Source organism: Lontra canadensis, unplaced genomic scaffold (genome assembly GCF_010015895.1).
Source record: "Lontra canadensis isolate GAN:19392208 unplaced genomic scaffold, GSC_riverotter_1.0 scaffold5, whole genome shotgun sequence".
NCBI classification, from domain to species: Eukaryota; Metazoa; Chordata; class Mammalia; order Carnivora; family Mustelidae; genus Lontra; species Lontra canadensis.
The window spans coordinates 16,110,960-16,129,577 of NW_022630999.1; the positions used below are offsets into that span (position 1 = coordinate 16,110,960).

At 56.7% G+C, this 18,618-nt stretch overlaps 2 protein-coding genes across 4 annotated transcripts in view; one reads left to right on the forward strand and one right to left on the reverse strand.

The window, feature by feature from the left end:
- HMGXB3 (HMG-box containing 3) overlaps positions 1-2,323 on the forward strand; it is a 44,994-nt gene extending 42,671 nt beyond the window's left edge. For 2 of the 3 annotated variants that reach the window (XM_032851524.1, XM_032851525.1), the window contains one exon: positions 953-2,323. In XM_032851524.1, the coding sequence (XP_032707415.1) occupies positions 953-1,420 (468 nt within the window). In that variant the 3' untranslated portion in view covers positions 1,421-2,323. The remainder of the gene's footprint in view (positions 1-952) is intronic. The other variant, XM_032851526.1, reaches the window with a different exon arrangement.
- A 149-nt stretch (positions 2,324-2,472) lies between these two features.
- The window catches only part of CSF1R (colony stimulating factor 1 receptor), a 29,162-nt gene continuing 13,016 nt past the window's right edge, over positions 2,473-18,618 (reverse strand). The window contains exons 7-21 of the mRNA XM_032851527.1: positions 17,988-18,103; positions 17,683-17,803; positions 17,404-17,591; positions 15,568-15,683; positions 10,367-10,493; positions 10,125-10,229; positions 9,529-9,639; positions 8,707-8,869; positions 6,550-6,641; positions 6,337-6,434; positions 5,203-5,325; positions 5,011-5,122; positions 4,392-4,491; positions 3,410-3,518; positions 2,473-3,314 (exon numbers count right to left, since the gene is read on the reverse strand). Of these exons, the coding sequence (XP_032707418.1) occupies positions 3,150-3,314; positions 3,410-3,518; positions 4,392-4,491; positions 5,011-5,122; positions 5,203-5,325; positions 6,337-6,434; positions 6,550-6,641; positions 8,707-8,869; positions 9,529-9,639; positions 10,125-10,229; positions 10,367-10,493; positions 15,568-15,683; positions 17,404-17,591; positions 17,683-17,803; positions 17,988-18,103 (1,846 nt within the window). The 3' untranslated portion in view covers positions 2,473-3,149. The remainder of the gene's footprint in view (positions 3,315-3,409; positions 3,519-4,391; positions 4,492-5,010; positions 5,123-5,202; positions 5,326-6,336; positions 6,435-6,549; positions 6,642-8,706; positions 8,870-9,528; positions 9,640-10,124; positions 10,230-10,366; positions 10,494-15,567; positions 15,684-17,403; positions 17,592-17,682; positions 17,804-17,987; positions 18,104-18,618) is intronic.

An 18,618-nucleotide genomic window follows, 5' to 3' on the forward strand; every position in this document is an offset into this window, starting at 1 on the left:
AAATCCCTCAGCCCATGTCTCACCTCCTGGTTGTTTGGGAAGGCCTTCTGGGAGCCATCTCCAGCATCCTTTGTCTCCACTAATATTTTGTCTTGATGCTCTGAGCCAACATTTCCTCCACAGATTTTTAGTCACCAAACCCTGTGTGTGTGAGGCACCAGCATGTCACTTAGGAGTGCCCAGGGTGTCCCAAACAGGTATTTTGCAGTTGCCTTCCAGATAAGCCTGTGAAATTGCTGCCTTTGGGAGACCTCATACAAGTTCGTGTACTAAAGGTCCGGACCAGTCAGGTCTTGGGTCTGCCCATGAATGTACTACATGGCATACCTGTTGTGACCTAGAGGCATAGAGACTTGGAAAACACCACCGTATCCAACTCTCTCCATTTAGTAAAAAGTTATGGTCCAGAGAGGGGAGATGGACTTAGCCAGTGTCACACAGCAGATAAGTGGCAGAGCCCTTGTACTGTGTATTTTGGTGCTTTGTACGAGACAGTGATTCTTCCCAGACCCACGCGCCCTTTGCTGGGAAGAGATGTTAGGACTGGCAACAGAAAGAAAGGGACATTATTGTCACCGCTCAGCCTTTTCCTTACTCCCTGGGACTCTCTGGCTGTGTGAGCTTGTGCCTGGCACTGCCGAAAGGCAGCAGCCTCAGCAAGAGCCCTGCTGCCCACTCCTCGCAGCCCCAGCCAGAGTCAACTAGACATGGCACTAAGCAGTAGCAGCTCAGGTAGTCGAGCATCTGTTCTGAGAGGTGGTCCCTGTGACTGTCCCCATCTTCATGAGGAGAGGGAAGCACAGAGGAAGGGGACTTGCCCCAGGAGGTGTGAGCATATATGGTGACGTGAGGGTGTAAATGGTGCTGACAGTCCCCCCTTCACTTTCACCCACCCCACAACTTTTACCTTAGTCATCCCTCATGTCAGATTGGTTTCTTCTCTCTCCTCCAGAGCGTATCCTGCCCAGAGCTCTTGGACCAGCATTACACAGTGGACATGATGGAGGCTGAGCACTCTGTCCAACACCCAGTCACCAAGACTGCCACACGTCACATCGTCCATGTAGACACACAGCCCAGTCCTGGTGACCCCAGTACTGGACACCACTCTTCAGCCCTGTGCCCTGAGTTGGCGCCCTACACAACCATCCTGGCCTCCATCGCAGACAGCAAACCAAACAGTGTCCGCCAGCGGCCCATTGCCTTTGACAATGCCACCCACTATTACCTCTACAACCGCCTCATGGACTTCCTCACCAGCCGTGAGATTGTCAACCGGCAGATCCATGACATTGTACAGAGTTGCCAGCCTGGCGAGGTGGTCATCCGAGATACCCTCTACCGCCTCGGGGTAGCTCAGATTAAGACAGAGGCAGAGGAGGAGGGTGAGGAAGAGGAGGTGGCTGCAGTGACAGTCTGAGTCAGGCTCTTGCACAGGGACTACACCATCAAGCCATAGTGAGGCCCTTGCCCAAGGCAGATCCATCCAGGGGACCGGCCGGCGCGTTCACCTTTGGGGAGGCCTCTGATGCTGGGACTGACCAAAGAGCTTCCATTTCCTGAGCACAGTGGGGCCCGGGGTCAGGAGAAGCACCAGAACACTCCTTACTTGGGGACTTAGTATGTTCAACAGAGGGGAAAGGAGGCTGAAGGAATGCTGGTAGCTGGTGGCTTCCCTGGGGCCTCCTGCAGGTCAGGGTGGAGGTCCTGGGGTAGGCGAAGGTGGAATCCAGCACGGGGGAGGGGGAAGGCTGCAGAGGTATCTCTTCCTACCCCTGGGGAACGTTCTTTCCAGCCCCTGCCGCCACACGACTTCCTTAGCCTGTTGCCTTTGACTTGGGGCCTTGGGGGCCTCATTAGCTCTAGGGGTCCCTTTGGGCTCTTGATTTTCCCAGAGGAGGGATGCATTTCCCTCCTACTCTTCCTGCACCCAAATTGGGGGGAAGCTGAGGAGGGGAGAAACAGCCACAGCTTACTTCCAGGACTGTCTTCTCTGCCCTGAGCTTTGAGGAAGAGGATCCCCTTCCTCCTTTCCCTGGCCACTGCTGCTGCACCCTACATCCTTTCTGGGCTCTGGACCCTCACCGTAGAGGGGATGTGGCCCGTTGGCATGACATAACCTGGCGGCAGTAGGAAAAACTCCCTTCTGTGAAGGGGAAGCAGACTGGGCCATAAGGAAACAGCGGGACTGGCTCAAGTGCCTGAGGTTTGCTTAGGGCACGGGAATTGGCCGTGTGTTACTTAATTTATTGAGAGGAGTGGAGTAGGTGGCTTTTTTCCCTCCTTCTTCCCCCGCCAAGAATAAAATTTATTAAATTATCTGGTGAAGCAAGAGTCAATTCCATGCTCATTGTGTGGGGCACAGCGTGGTGGCACCCCAGGTGTTGAGTTGGTCACTCAACATGAAGGAGGATGGAAGAGGTCCCAGGGAATCCGCAGGTCCCCGAGTGGCACAGAGAACTGGAGGCCAGCTGTGTTAATGCTGTTAGTTTAATGACCGAGACATCCCGCAGGGTGACTGTTAGTTACAGGGAGTCAGCTTGATGGCATGCATGCCGCTTGCTTGGTGTGGCCAGCCACACGGGCCCCCAGCCTTCCAGCTCGGAGTGATGGGGGACTGGGCAGAACCCCGAACTTTAGCTGCCACCTGGCTCATTGTAGCGACCAGATCCTGGGTGGGTGGGGCTATAGGGACCAGAAGGTGGGGACTAAGAGGTATAGTTCCTTCTTAGAAAGGAGCCATGCCATGGCTCTGAGGTGCCTGGGCTTTTCAGCGTTGGGAGGTACAACACGGATCCATTCCCAGTGAGATAGTGGGGAGTAGGAAAAGGGGTTCCTAGAAGTGGGAACAAGGTTAAGAGAGTGAGCTGGGGGTTCTGCCAGTTGGCATAGCGAATACGAGGCCATAGCATTGAGAACAGTGGGCGGGGGGCTCAGCCCTAGCCCCTGACTGGCAGTGATGGCCCAGGCCCTGGAAGTGGGGTCCTCCCCACGCTCCTGTGGATCTCACCTTCCTGAGTTTCAGAGCTGGGCCGGGCTGGTGAGTGAAAGGACCAAGGGCAGAGTCTGTATGTTCTCCCCGCGGTGCCCCATCCACGGTAGAGTTGAAGCTTGGAGGAAGGGGAAAGCAGTGCTTCCTGGCCATCCCCTCAACAGAACTGGTAGTTGTTGGGCTGCAGCAGGGGCTGGGCGATATCCCCCTGCTCACAGCAGGCCAGGTTCTCACTGGAGCTCTCCTCTGGCTCGCTACTGCTGCCGCCGCCACTGCCGCCGCCGCCACTGCTGCTGCCGCCACTTGGCAGATTGGTGTAGTCCTGAGGGTGTGAGAGCCCAGGAGAGGTCAGTCCTGGCTTAGGCCCAGCCTGGCCTAATGGAGCCAGCCACCCACCCTGAGGTCAGCCCCACTCACTGGTGCTCTCCTGTCCACTGGGGCCTGCTCCTGGAGGAGGGAGCAGATCTGCTGGAAGGTGGGTCTGCGGGTGGGCTCCAGGGCCCAGCAGGCCTGCATGATGCTGTATCTGAGACCGAACAGAAGCTGCCTGTGGGTCTGGGGACCATGACCCACGTGCCTGTGCACATGCGCACGCACACACCCTGCAGTCTTGCCCAGCAGAGGTCCTGAAGCCTAGTGAGAAGCAAGCCTGACGCAAGAACTGTGCTAAGTCCTTGACACGCATTGTCTTATTCAATCTCCCCAGTAGCCCTTGGAAGGTATTTCCATCTTGCCCATTTGACAACTGAAAGGAGAAGAAGCTCAGAGATGTTCTCTGAACTCCTAGAACTAAGAAGGGGCACTTTTGCTGCCTACAGGTAGGTTTGCCAGGTGGACTGAGATGAGTGAGTGGCCAGCTGTAGCAAGAGGCTAATAGGGCACGTGGGCTGCAGGGGCCGTGGATCTGGTGAGCCTGCGAGCAGTGAGTGCGGGGCATGGGGGGTGGCTGTGCTGAGAGTGGCAGGGGAAAGGTGCAGTGGGTGAATTCATGGCCCGCTGGCCTGTGCAAAGGTGACAGCAGGGAGGTGGCTCGTGATGGGCCAGCTGCAGTGAGTTGGTGGAGGGGCCGTGGTGGCTGGCTGGTCGGCACCACAGATTGCCAGGACAGAAGAAATGACAGGAGCCTTCCCTGAGGTCGTAATAAGAGAGTCTGACTTAAAAACCTATCATCTGAGTTAGGATCAGTCCCAGTTAAGAGACCTCCGAGCACATCCTCTAGGCTACCTAGGAAACCAGTGGGAACCCTGAACTCCCTTGGAAAAGGGGTTGGTTTAGCCTCCTGTGGGGGAGATAAGCCTGGCCCTGGACCACTGGGCGGGGAGACCGGGCTCACACACACATCATCCCCTTCCGCCAAAGCCTGGGCTGTCCTCTTTCCTCCCTGGGGTCCTTCACTTACATGTTCTTTGGGGCGAACGCAGGCTGGGCCATTTGGTATCCATCCTTCACCAGCTTATAGAACTTGCTGTTCACCAGAATGCCAGGGTAGGGGTTCAGCCCTGCAAAGGCCAAGGTCATGTAGGAGACCGTGCTCAGTGCTCACCTTCACCTGCCCCCACACCCACGTGCATCTTGGTGAGACTGGGCTGTGATGAAGAGTTACAAGGGGCATAGGCTTCAGCGGAACTGGGGAGCCTTCACCCAGGCCTCACCAGACCCCACAGAGAATTCCAGCACAGGGTTTGGAATAAGAGGTCAGAGGAACTCGATGAAAGGCTTAGCCCAAGTCCCTGTGCTTAGCGCTCCAGAAGTGGGATATGCACGTTATGAGGGAAAGCCGTTCGAGGAAGCAGCAACTGCTCGGGCAGGCAGAGGAGGGAGGAGCCCGGACAGAATGCCCAGCAGAGTGGAGCGTCGGCCCAGCCCACACAGGAGCTGCACTGCTTCATTGTCAGATGCTTTGCCCGTCATGTCACCAGCCTTTGCCCTGGGCACCAAGTATCCTTGACTGGCATCCTCCATGATGCATAGGACACTGTGGTAACCGAACACGATTGAACCCGGTGCCGGCAGCTTACCGAGTGAGAAGATTTCCCAGAGCAGGATGCCGTAGGACCAGACGTCGCTCTGAACCGTGTAGACACAGTCGAAGATGCTCTCTGGAGCCATCCACTTCACGGGCAGGCGGGCCTGGCACAGCAGACCCCGGTCACCTCGGACCCTGGCTCACTGCCCCCTCCCCAGCCCGGCCCACCCTCCCCAGCACTCACATTGCCCTTGACAATGTAGTTGGAGTCATTCATGATGTCCCTGGCCAGCCCAAAGTCCCCAATCTTGGCCACATGCCCACTGGTCAGCAAGACGTTTCGGGCTGCCACGTCCCGGTGGATGCACTGAAGGGAAGCACTTTTGGGTTAGTCTCGGCCCCTCCCCTGCTTGAGCCTGAGGTGCCAGGGGAACAGCCAGGGCCCTAGAAGGGCTTGGGCTCCTGACTGAGGGAATTGGCATCCGTTTTGGTTCTCTACTCTGGCTCCTGTCCCCACCTACCAAGACCCAGGTCTGAGGAAATTCAATGTGGTCAGACAGTTCAATGTTTAAGAACCACTGTCACTGCGGCCCTCCGGCCCTGAGCAGCGGCCGCTGACTTACGCGAGGCAATCTGCTTGGGCAAGAAGCAATGAGCCCTGGTGCTGGGAACAGCCTCTGGACCCACCCCCCCACCAGTTACCAATGATGGCAGCTGCCACCTCCAGGGCCCTGCCATGCCAGGCTCTTCTCAAAGCATCTGCACACATTACAACCCTGTTTTGCCCTCAAGACAACCCTGTGATTTTGCCCATTTTTATAGGTACAGAAACCAAGGCTCAGAGAATTGCTATAGTTGCTCAAAGTCACACAGCAAATGGCAGAGCCAACGATCAAACTCTGGACCCCCAAATCTGTAAGAGGCACGGTCGCAGCTCCCACTCACTGGGACCTTCGTGGGTTGAGTGTGTTGCATACGTCTTATCCCCTCACAACTCAGGGAGATTCCTTTATCAGCCCCATAAGACCAGGGCCTTCACAAAGGGACACAATGGTTGTCTTGTTCACACTGTTGACCAAAACTGAAGGAATAAAGCCTGTTCTTGGAAATGGGGTCCTCCATTTGCTGCACACCACGGAAATGGGTCTGCTCAGGCTGGTGGCTCCCACCGTCCCGCCTTGGAGGAGCGCTCAGCCGTGGGTTTCTCCCGCGCACTCCTAGAGGGTGTGTGGCACTCTGGCTCCGCCTTGGCTCCGTCATATACCCCCTTTCCTGCCCTTGTCCTCAATCATCCAGCCTCACAGCGGGGCGGGGGTGGGGGGTCAGCTGCCTCCCGGCCACCCTGGGCGATCACACTCAGACCCAGTTTACAACTCACGTTCTTGGAAGCAAGGAAGGCCATGCCCTGGGCCACCTGGCTCGAGAAGTGGAGCAGGTCCCGCAGCTCCAGTGGTCGCCCATCCTCCTTGTCCAGGTCTGGTGTGAGGAGAAGTGTCATGGCAGCCCCACCACACCCCTGCCCCTCCCTGCCCATCCCCCAGTCGCTCTTCTCCTCTGCCTCTCCCCCACCTGTATCCCAGTACCTCCTTACCTTGTTCAGAGAAGGAGTCATTTGAAGAAGAAGTAGAGACAGGCCTCATCTCCACATAGGTATCTACACCCTGGCTGGAGAAGCCGCTGTCCCTATACAGGAGAAAGGTTGGGGATGGGTGAGAACCTGTTGCTACACTGCCCAGCTCAGGCCTTGGCCACTGGCTCCCCATGGCCTCTCCAATCAACAGGGAAGGACGGGAATGTCAAGGTCCACTCAAACATCTGTTTCTGACGGGGAATCCCCTGCCGCATTCTGTGCGTGTGATCATTGATCTCTGCTTGGCCATCCAGGGAGGAAGCTCACAATTTGTTCTATCGTTGGGCAGCTCTCTGCCTGTCAGAAAGTTCTTCACTGTTCCTAATGCCACTCTGCCCCTGAGATTTTCCTCCTGCTGGTCCTCGCTCTGTCCTCACGGGCCACAGAGAATGAGGCTCGCTTTTCCCATAGCAGCCCTGCAGGGATTTGAGCATACTCTAGGCCCCCTTCTCCGGACAGTGGCTCTCATGGCTGGCTTCATATTTAATCACCTGGGGAGCTGTCAACTCTCCCTGTGCCCAGACCACCTCAGAAATTAGGGGCAAAACCCGGTCGGTCACACTTTGAAAGCTCTCCAGGTGATTCCAGTGTGCAGCCTGGGTGAAGGCCACTGGTCTGGAGGAGCGCTTCTTAAACTAATTCACGAGCACATAATCCACCTGGGGTGGGGGGGGGTCTTACTGAAATGCTGATTCTGACGCAGCAGGTCTGGTGGCCTGAGCTCCTGAATTTCTAACAGCTCTCAGGTGACGCCTTTGAGCTCACTCTTTGGGTTACGGTTGGAGAAAGCACTTCTCTACATTGAATAGCCACTGCTGCTTCTAATAATCCAACTAGGTATGATTTCTGGACTCCCCCCTCCCCGATCCCCTCTGTGATGGAGATGTGTGCCTCGACAATGCCCATACTCTAGTTTTCCCAGAAAGAGAAGGAGGTGGCCCACTTACGCTTTGACCATGGCAAAAACCATCCCCTCCCTTGGTTTAGAAACTCTACTTCCATTAATATAGCCTGGGAACCAACTGGCAGGATTGGTTCACATGCCGTGTGCCCTTGAGGTCACGTCACTGAAGCCTTTCCCCACCGGCACATTTGAAGATCAGAAGTTAACAGTTTACTTCAGTTCTCATTTTGATTTGCCTGGCCTGAGGTTCCAGCCTGCAGAGGCCCAGTGTGAGCTGCCCTCTCAGAGGGGCGGCAGAGAATAGAAGAGGAAGCAGATCCTGCTCAGCCCTCATTTTCGAGGATACCAGATGGAATGAAATGGCCTCCTTCCCCTTTTGCCTCCTCAGGCTTGGCAGCTGACAGTAGCTGAGACAGGGGCCCCGTGTACACCATTCTTGCTCTGATCCTGTCTCAGCAGCCTCGCCCTGAGGCCCCACATGCCCCAGCACCAAGACTTCAGGACAGCCAGGAGGCTTAGGTGAGTACCGGGCCAGGAGTCAAGGGAGCCGAGTTCTAGTGTGGGCTCCGCCTCTGCCCCTGACTCATGTGTGACACGAAACTGGCCACTTCCTCTCTCTGGTTCCCTGTGGCTTTGTCCATCTGCCTCAAGGGTGGCTTCCAGGAATCATAGCATTACAGAAGGACAGAGTAGGAAAGGCTCTGAGAGGTTCAATCCCCCGATGGCTCACCCCGGGGAAACCAAGGCCCAAGTAGATCAGGGGCCTGGCCACAGTCACCCTGTTTTATCCCCACCCCAGACTCTGTCTGGGTGCTGTGCAGACCCTGACAGCCTGAGCCTGTGGGAAAAACAGGGCAGTTTGCCTTCAAGCTCTCCCCATCTCTGGCTAGAGCACTGAAAGGATCTTGGTTGATCTTTTATGTCCATTAAAGTGATGATTTCATTAACTAACGGCTATCTCCACCAGACTGTGAGCTGCCCATCTTTGCCTCCGTACTCCTAGTTGCCCAAATTGCCCAAATATTTGTTGGATGATAGGAATAAGTAGTAGAAAAACCGAGTTGGCCCATCTAAGCTGGGGTGACTACTCCCCATGGCAGAGATGGGAATGTGAGAGTCACACGGCCACCCAAGCCTGAGTTAGCTTCACAGACAGACGCAGCACCCCCGCCTTCCAGTCCCAGCCTCCTTCCTGTCCTTTGCCAGGGTCCTACCTGCGGACATATTTCTTCTCCAGGTGGATGTTCTTGTAGCCAGCGCCTGCCTCGGGGTCCTGGCCCACACTCAGGCTGGGTCCCAGCATGGCTTCGGCCTTCCTTCGCAGGAAGTTGAGCAGGTCGCCATAGCAACAGTACTCGGTGATGACCAGAACAGGGCCTAAAGCATCCAGGACCGAGGGGTAAGTGCACTCCTTAGCCCACAGACACATGGGGTGGGGTGCTATGGCCTTCTGAAATGGGACTCAGGAGCCCTGAGTTCTAATCCTGATTGTCTATGAGCAGCTTTTTCTGCTTTCTGTGCCTCAGTAATCCCATCTGTCTAAAGCAGAGGAATCTCAAAAAAACTGCAGCCCAAGAATTCCTCCTTCAAAGGAAATCTGTGGCTGTTCCATATGGGTCAAGGCTGCTACAGAAGAGAATGGGACAGACTGGGAGTCCTGACAGGCCCTGGGGCACCTCCGTGGACCCTGTCATGAGTGTCCAAGTGTCTCTGGGTGGAAGCATCACTCCAGACCCCCAGAACCAGACTCCCGGCAGCAAGGCCCGGAGAACTGCACTTTTATACCCCTCTCTGGCTGACTTGGACATCCACCAAGGTTTGAGAACCAACGAACAGAGCTCATAGAACTGTCCCTTAGTCATAAGCAGCTTCTGACCAATCCAGGCACCTGGTCTAGGAATTTGAGGAATGCTGAGGTAGAGATCCTGCCATCACTTAGAACAGGTGGGAAGAAGATGGAGTCAGGTGGCCCTGGGCCCTCCAACACCCAAGAGGCTCTAAGACCATGGGCCCCAATGCCTGCCAGGACCCCTCACCTCCGTGAGTGCAGGCTCCCAGAAGGTTGACTATGTTCTCGTGCTGGCCCAGGTGACTCATGATCTTCAGCTCTGACATGAGGGCCTCCTTCTCGTCTGCGTGAGCCGTGGCTGGAAGAGGGAACCACAGGTCCCATAGATGGGGAGAGGGCAGGCCATAGATAGCCACACAGACAGACATGAGACACCCAGGAGAGCAAGCAGGGCACACCCAGTGCCCCAAAGTGATCAGTGACCAAACGAGAGAAAAGGAAAAATTCGGACACACAGATAGGAGTTAGGGAGAGAGGAGAGATGGCCCATCCCTGAGCTGCTCTCTAGGGGCAGGAAACCAAGCTGTGGCCAGACCGTGGCCCAGGGTGGCCTCTGTGTGCCCCAGCCTCTCTGGGGCTCCATCAGAAGTCCCTCCACACCCAGGAGCCAGGGGGAGGCTGGAGCTCACAAAAGAAGCCAAGAGTCCTTGCCCCCAATCCCAGGTCCTACCCCAGGCCAAAAATGTGGGTGGTGACTCTTGTGATGACCAGGAGGCCCTCCCCCAGCAGACATCTCCTCCTCCCCCTTCCCCGAAGTTCCCAAAACCCCCTCCCCTCACTCACACTTGAGCATCTTCACGGCCACCTTCAGGACAGCATCTTCCGTGCCCAGACCAAAGGCTGTGGCCTCCACCACCTTCCCAAAGGCACCGGCTCCGAGAGTCTTCCCTGCCATACACACACACACACAGTCTCCTTAGGTCCCTGGTGACAAAGAGCCCTTTGTCTAAGGGCCCACAGGCTCCCTACAGCACATGCTGACCCCATGACGGGGGATGCGGGGGTGTGCTAGGATCCCGTCTCACCGAACTGCAGGTTGTTTCGGGGAAACTCCCACTTCTCGTTGTAGGGCAGCTGGGTGGGGTCAATGAAGGTGTAGCTGTTGCCCTCATAGCTCTCGATGATCTTCCAGCGCACCTGGTACTTGGGCTTCTGTAGAGGGAATCGGGGGGAGGCGGGGAGCATACGTCAGCTGCCCGCAGGCAGATCTGGTATCTCATCCCTGACCCCCAAGAGCAGGGGTATGGGAGGCCTGAGGTGTGCGGGAGGAGGCGGCGTGGCCTGTCCTTGCCTGGCTTGGCCTCACCATGCGACCATCCCTCCTGCAAGCCTTGGTTTCCCTACCTGTGTACTGAAAGATGGCGGGGGATGGGCAGGATCACCTCCAAGAACCCTGCCAGCCCTGATAACTTGGTAATTTCTGACCCGGCAGGGGGGATATTTCCATCTCTCCATCCGTCCATCCTCCACTCCAAATACAGTCTGGTTTTGTTTTCAGGTTGTGGTTAGATACACACAACATGAAATTTACCATCTCAACCATTTCTCAGCGTACCATTCAGAAGTATTCATTCACACGGTTGTGTCACCAGCCTCCACAATGCTTTCCGTCTTGCAAAACTGGAACTCCATCCCATTAAGTGACTCCCCTTACCTACCTCCCCTTAGCCCCTGGCCACTTGTCTCCCGAATCCAACTACTCTAGGTACCTCACTTAATTCCAATCAGGCAGTATGTGTCCCTTTGTGACTGGCTTATTTCCCTCAGCCTAATGTTTTTAAGGTTCATCCGTGTGTCAGAATTTCTTTCCTTTTTAAGGCTGAATAATATTTTCAGACAAATATTTCACCAAATTCCTATTTGTGCCAGACACTATTGATTCAGAGCTAAAGAAGATAAATGTAAAGCCCTTTCCCCCAGGCAAGGGGCTAAGACAGGCATTCAACTCACATACACACATGGGTCGGACATTTTCCGACAGTGCCATGAAGATAGTAAATCGAGGTAGTGGGACAGAGAGCACCAGGTGCAACTGAAGGTAGGTCAGGTAAGGCCCCTGAGGAGGTGAGAAGGCGGCCAGATGACTGATGGAGGAAGCTCTTTGCAGGCTCGGTGAAGACCAGATGCAGAGCCCTGCAGGTGGGCTGAGTCCTGGCAAGTCTGAGGGACCAGAAGGAAGGGCTCGGGGGCTTGAAGGAGGTGCGGATGTTCCAGAGACAGGAAGGTCTTGAGCGCTGGGATAGGTGAGTGGATTCCCTCCTAACTGCAGAGAGAAGCCCTTGAGGGTGCGACGCAGGTGAGGGATACTTCGGACTTTATGTTGTCAAAGGAGAGGGAGGGGGCACAGCCAGATGCAGGGAGGGAGGAGAGCAGCTGCCTCGCTCTTTCCTGCCCAGGATGGCAGCTGCTTGGGGGCGTCACGCCAGGGGGTGCCCATGAGAAGTGCTGATGGAAGACGGACTTTGGGTGGAAAGTGGAAGCTGGGTGGGCCTGGGTGGTGGAGAACACTGAGGCCTTGGGTCAGCAAGCCTTCCGGTCAGTCCTAGGGGACAGGGACCAGCTGGGCTGTGTTTAGCAGCTGGGCTCCTTCTCTGGGCACCCAGCCTGGGGGACCTAACGGGTGTGCGAGTGGGTGTTGGGGAGGGAGGCGGCCTGTGGCTGCAAGTTGCACAGGATTGGGAGAAAGACTCCAGAGAGCCGTAGGGAAGAACTTCCGGAACTTGGGAGAGGAGACTGTGGTTAGACACAAGGAAGAACTTCTGGGTTCTGACTCAGGAGGGAGGCTGCAGATAAACCTAAGAACATCCATGCCGTGGCTTGGGAGGAAGGGCCTGAAGTGGGACCAAAGGAGGAACCTTGTGAATCACAGAGGATCCAAGCCCCGTGTGTGGGTCCCTTCCCGACACTAAACATGGAGAGAAAGCCAGAAGGGGGTTCTTTGACCCCCCCCCCAAGCAACTTCCATCTCCAGGGGCTTCTGTGGCCAAAGCTGTTTTTCTTCTCACCACTTCTCCTTCTTCTGGCTCCTGCAGCTGAGCCTGAGTCAGCCCCCTCCCCAGTGCCGCCCCGCCCCCAGCCAGGCAGAGGATAAGAGGGTAAGGTGGGGGAAAGGGGGTTGTCAAAGGAGGAAGAGGTCATCTAGTTGGATCTCAGGTCTCTGAATCCCAGACTCTACCCGCAGGAACACACAGCTCTCTCCCGCCTCCCCCTGCGCCTCCGGCATCCCTGCCCCTTCCTGGAAGACAGCCAGCAGCTCTGCTTCTCTACCACCTTGGCTACCCAGGGCTTCTACCTGGAGGGGTCTCCTCTGAAGGACATCCCTTGCAGGGAAGTTGGGACGGGCCACTTTGGCCAGGTTTCCTAACGGAAGTAGTTGTCAGGATAGGAGGGAGTGCTCCCTGATCACCCCTGGTGAGCACAGCTCCAGGCAGCACCCTCAGTGTGCGTCATCTCACTCCTTAGGACAAGCCCAGGCTCACCCCACTTCCCCTTGGTGACAATGACCCTCCCCATCTAGGCCTGATGGTTCTGGGCTGCTGGATGTTCTCTCTTAGGAAGGTAGCGACCTCAACACTTCCTGCTGGAAAACCTGGGGGACCTCCCATCTGGCCCCAGTCAGCCTCCAAGCCCCAGAGCTCAGTTCTGACTCCAGAATCCCAGTCTTCGTGCCTCCCTACCTCATCCTTTCCTCCTTGCGTCCTTCCTCCTTCCAGCCTGCTGACTCCTGCCCTTTTCTCCTCCCCGCTTGGCCCCCCTTGTGGTCTCTCTGGGGGCCAGAAAGGCGATGACTCAGCTCTGAGGCAGAACCAACACCTTCCCCCACCAGAGCCACCCCTCACCGCAGGTTCAGGCAGTGAGGACGGGCCAGACAGAGTCCCCAGGGCAGAGGCAATGCTCAGAGCCCCATGGGGCACAGCAAAGGGGAATTGGCTGGAGGGCCCAGAGGTAAGGGCATTACCATCTTGACCCTTCAAGGTCTCGTCCCATGAGATGCCCTCCTTTTCTTGGCCTTCGATGGGTTCAGGGGACAGTTACATTTCCTGGATGGGAAATGAGGTGACTGGGACTACATGTTCCAAAAATGGTCCCATGGAGAGAAGGTAAGGTATCCCCAAACCAAAATTGGCCAAGGGGGCTGGGCACCTAAAGGTAGAAGGGGCTGGAGAGGGAACTGGGCCTTCTCCAGAATCTCGGCAGAACAGTCCTGGGCTGAGGCCACAGCTCTGTGGGGCACTGGGAGGCAGTTTTCTGTTCCATAAAAAGAAGAAGCTGTTCAGAGAAGGAACTCATAAGAGTGAGTTAAGGCCTGTCCACAGGGGTGGGTGAGTGAGGCCGACAACCACTGTGAGTGTGTGGTCAAGGAGGTGCCCAACCTCAGACACTCCTACAATCCCAAGAAGCGTGAGCTAACTCAGGTTCCCTACAGTCAGCTTTCTCCTGGGCCAAGGGCGTGCAGGGTCCACCCTGATTACTGTATCCAGCACCCTGCTAAATCCCCTGCATGCAGTCTGTCACTGAATCCTGACAGCCTGGCAGGGTGGCCTCCATTATTAAACCCATTTCACAGATGGAGAAACAGAGGCAGAGAACCGCGCCCCCCCCCAACTTCCCCAGAGTTATAATAGCTGGAGACTGGCAGAGGCAGGACCCACATCTGTCCAATTCCCAACCCCTGGCTCTTAAACCAGAGGTGGAAGACTGTGACTTCCATGGTACAGGTAGGGAAACTGAGGACCAGAGTGGGCAGTGAGTCAGCCAAGGTCGCATGGCAAGACAGTTTCAGAACTGGACCCAGATCCCAGGACCTTTGTTTCTTGGAGTCCGCCTTCAGAGCTGCCTCTCCATGCTGGGTTCTGGCACGAGCATGAGATCCGCCCCTATGGGCCCCTACATCCCATCCACAGTGTCTTAGTCCTCTTCTCATAGTAAAACCCCCAAGGCAGGGGTGCAGAAGAGAAAATGCAGAGGAGGAGGCCCATAAGGTGGGTTATTCACCCCTAAATCACACTGCTCCCTTGTTCAAACCCACTGATGGCTGTGAGCCTACAGGATGGGCCCAAGTCCTTGGACCCACAGCCTGCCTCCTCTTCCAGGCACCAATATTTCTGGAACTCTCTTGGTCCCCCCACCCTCCCCTTTGCACACAGTGCCCTCTCCCCCAGAGATACCCTTGCCCTGAGTCTCGTCTCCCCTGGCTGCACCCCCCATTCTCCCAGACCTGTCCTGCCCATGCCTACCACCTTCTCCAAACGGGCTCCCTTCTCCACAAGGGACAACGGACACCATCTTTCACGTAGGACGGCAGCGAGGCAGGGTGGCAGAGGCCTCGGGCTGTCGTGTGGGGAGGCACCGGGGACCCTTGGGCCAGTTCTTCCCCCTTGCCAGCCCTCAGTTTCCATACTGTAAAATACTGACTGCTACAGTTCCTGCCTCCAGGTTGTGCGGGTAAGATAAGATGAGTCAGTGTTTCACATAATGGCTACAAATACGGCTTCTTAAAACCCAGCCTCTGCCACCCGCCAGCTGTAGAAGAGGGCAGCTGCCTTTCCCTCTCAGAATCTCAGCTTCCACCTCTGTAAAATGGGGTTAGTGATGCTGTCCACATGCTGTGACTGTCGAGGGCATTCAGCGAGAGGATGTGAGTAACAGACTTCACGAAAATGCCCCTAAAGTTGCCATCACCAACTCTGAACTCAGTGACAGGCAGCGTGCCACACGTCAATGGGCCATCAGCGGCAGCTTCGATGAGTAGTAACTAATGAGGAGGGTGATGATGGCTAAGCCTTCCTCCTCCACTAGACCACCCACCGCCTGCAGGGACCCACGGGCCTGGCCCCATGATGCCTTCTCTGTGTGCTTGTGTCCCCCAGCGGGGACAGGACCCCATGTTCACGCTGTCCTGGAACAATCCATCCCTCCCCCCATTGCATCTTTTCCTCCGCACCCTCACTTTTCTGGTTGTTGGACGTGCAACCATCTCCTGCTCTAGACAGTGAACCCCACGAGGGAAGAGCCTCCGAGCCTCCAAGTTGAGGCTCACTCAACACCCAGCCGCCCGCGTTGGCATAGAGATGACACCCATTGAGGAGCTGTTGGCTGAATGGCTGACAGAACGAGTGGGTTCTCGGGGGACTACAGGGTGGATCCTTGCAACCTGGTGGCAGCGTCCCAGGTCTGACTCACTCGGGTGCCTGGACACCCCCATCCCGGCCCCGCCCAGGCTCACCTGCTTGTACTTGTAGAAAAGCAGCAGGAGCAGCAGCAGCAACAAGGCCATGATGGACATGCAGGTGACCAGCACAGGTGTGAAGAGTGGCTCGTCAGAAAGCTGCATGTGGGCTCCTGCAAGGGGTGGGGCAGGGGAGTGAGCCGGCAGAGGGGGCCTCCGAGACCTCCTGCCACCACTGAGATCAGACCACTGCACTGCCTGGAACACAGTAGGTGCTCAATAAATGCCTGTTGACTGAACACAGCGTTTTCTCACCCAGAAGCCTCCAGAGCCTCAGAGGGTCTTCCTATAGACCCTCCCGAGCCAGGGGCCAAGAGGACAGCCCCTCCAGTTCTGCTCCTGCCCAGCCCCAGACCCTGCCTGGAGTCACAGCCTCTGTGGTTGGGGAGCCCCTCGGGTCACACAGTACCCCCTTCTCTGCAGCAGACTGGCCTCGTGCCCAGCTGTGGCTTGTGTGTGCGTGCGCACACACCACACAGATACACACACACACACACACACACACCAGTGATGGGTGTCCCACCCCCTGCACCTTCAGGCAGCTCAGACAGAAAGACCTAGAGGTTAGCCTGAAATCTGTCCTCCTGGCCTTTCCCCCGCTGCCTTCCCGAGTGCCCCTTGGAGCCACACAGCCCTTTTTAGGGTCTGAAAGCTTCGCTTATAGCCCCTGGGTCTCCTCCTCCAGATCCATAATCTTACTTCCTTTAATATGTTTAAAGGACACAGTGTCCATCCTCTTGCCCAGATCAACAGTGTGGGTCTGAGGCCAAATCTTACCTCTGCCACTTAGGAGGCCTGTGACATGGAATGTGGGACTTCTCCCTAAGCCTCCGGTTCCTCATCTCCCAAGTGGGAAGGAACACAGTGCTAACCTCCCAGGGCCGTGTGAGCTCAGGGAGATAATGACCATGTGGAGCTCAGCGCAGTGCCTGGCATAGGGGGCGCACTCAGTGGAACGGCCATTTAGAAGGTTTGCTGTGGGACCCCAGCAGTGAGGCTGAGCAGCCACAGGCCTCGGGCTTGTGGAGTCCGGCCCCAGTCGCAGCGGCTTCAAGGCACCTGCGGGGCCATCTCTGAGCCAGACAGAGGCTTCCATTCTGTGTTGTCTGCCCAGAGAGTCTGGCCGGGGCCTAGCACACAGCGGAGCTGAGTCCCGGTTGGTGGAAGTCTGGAGGGGCTGTGGGTCTCCACAGCTGCAGGCCTCTTGCGCTCAGACAGCTGGGGCCTTTGTGCCACACGGGGAAAGGCATGCCTTCCTCTGAAGAGACCCAGCCTGCGTCAGCGCCCGGGGCTGGCCATCAGCCCCACCCGGGGTCAGTGGCCCTGAACGGATAGGACTGTGTCTCTGGAGGGAAGAGAGTCCAGGAGGAATGGAGAAAGTGGTCGGGGCTGGCGCTGGGGTGCAGTTGGCCTGTGTCTCTCCCCAGCCTGTAATCTCCATGGACATCCTGCTCCCTGACACCAAGTGAGTGCCTGGCACACAGCTCATGCCAAGTACATACTTGTGAGTTCATGGGGGAGTTCAAAAGCAGGAAAATGAGCAGAAGCCCAGATGAGGCCACGCTTCCAGCTGGTGTCTCCCTGGACCTCATGGCTTCCTGCCCTCTGTTCCTCTCCTCCCTGCTGCTAGTCCCATAGGTTCTAGAGCCTCCACCTGGCCTCTGCAGGAGACCTTTGGTCAGGAGGTGGCTGCAGTTGGGCCCAGAGATGCAGAACTCAGTGTGGCTGGGACCTGCTCACTTTGGCACTCAGGCCAGGGCTCCTTGGCTCCCTGGGGCTGGGGCAGTTTCCTGGGCCCACCTCCCACCCTGCCCAGGAGGGGCGAAGGCTCACCTACAGAGATGGGCCTGAAGGCCTGGGAGCTATTCCCCACACTGTTGAGGGCCCGGCACTCGTAAGTCCGGTTGTGTTCCAAGCTCCCCATGGCCAGCAGGCTGTGGACGATCACCTTGTGGAAGGGCTCCCGGCTCAGGACCTGCGAGTGTGAGTCCTCTAGGACCAGCCCTTGGGCCTCATCACACCTGGGAAGAGCAGAGTGTGGCTTAGAGTGTCAGGACACCCCGCCGCTTGGCCCCTCGGCCTGGGGTGAAGAGGGAGACCAGAGCTACCTACCTATCCATGTGGCTCCTGCACTCCAGCCATGTCACATTGGGCTGGGGGTACCCGGAGGCTTCACAGAGCAGTGCGTCGGAGCCATTGACGACGGTCCATGTGACCCTCACCTCTGCGGGGTCTGAGCAGAAAAGAAGGGGTGGAAGAGGGAGGGATCAGCCCCGGAGGTCCCATGTGCCCTGTCTGACCACTCTGAACCCTCCATGCCCATCTGCAAGCCTCAGGGATGTACAGGCTGCCCCAGGGACCTTAGTCTCCCGTAGCCCCTGTCTCCCCCACCCCCGCCCACCTGCCGCATCACTCACATCGCAGCGTGAGCTCAAAGGTCAGAGAACTCTCGCCTCCAGTGTTTCTGGCCAGGAAGGAGTAGCGACCGGCCTCCGAGGGCTTCAGACGAGGCAGGGAGAGGATAGAGGTGTATCTGCACAAAGGGGGCAAGCCATCCGGTGTGAACCCCAGTTCTGGTATGGCCCCTGCAAGACAGTGGGCTCAGACAACCTTCCTAAAGGGCTTTGTTTTATTTTTGGTAAAGTGTCCAGGACACAAGGGCCTTGGCTGAGCCAGGGACCCAAGCTGAGTGCCATTAAGACATAGGAAAACCACGAACAGAATTTCCTTAATTGCTTCTCTCATTTGTTTTAAGATTTTATTTATTCATGTGTCAGAGAGAGAGCAAACACAAGCGGGGGGAGCAGCAGGCAGAGGGAGAAGCAGGCTCCCCGCAGAGCAAGGAGCCCCATGCGGGACTCCATCCCAGGACCCTGGGATCACGACCTGAGCCGCCCAGGCCAACTTGCTTCTCTCATTTGTAAAGTGGTTTTGTTCTGAGGTCTAATAGGAATGATGTCCATGAAGTGCCGACACTGGACAGCACATCCCAGGCCTGCACTAAGTGTACCTACTTTCACCATCGTCACTGGGCTAAGGAGTCCCTGC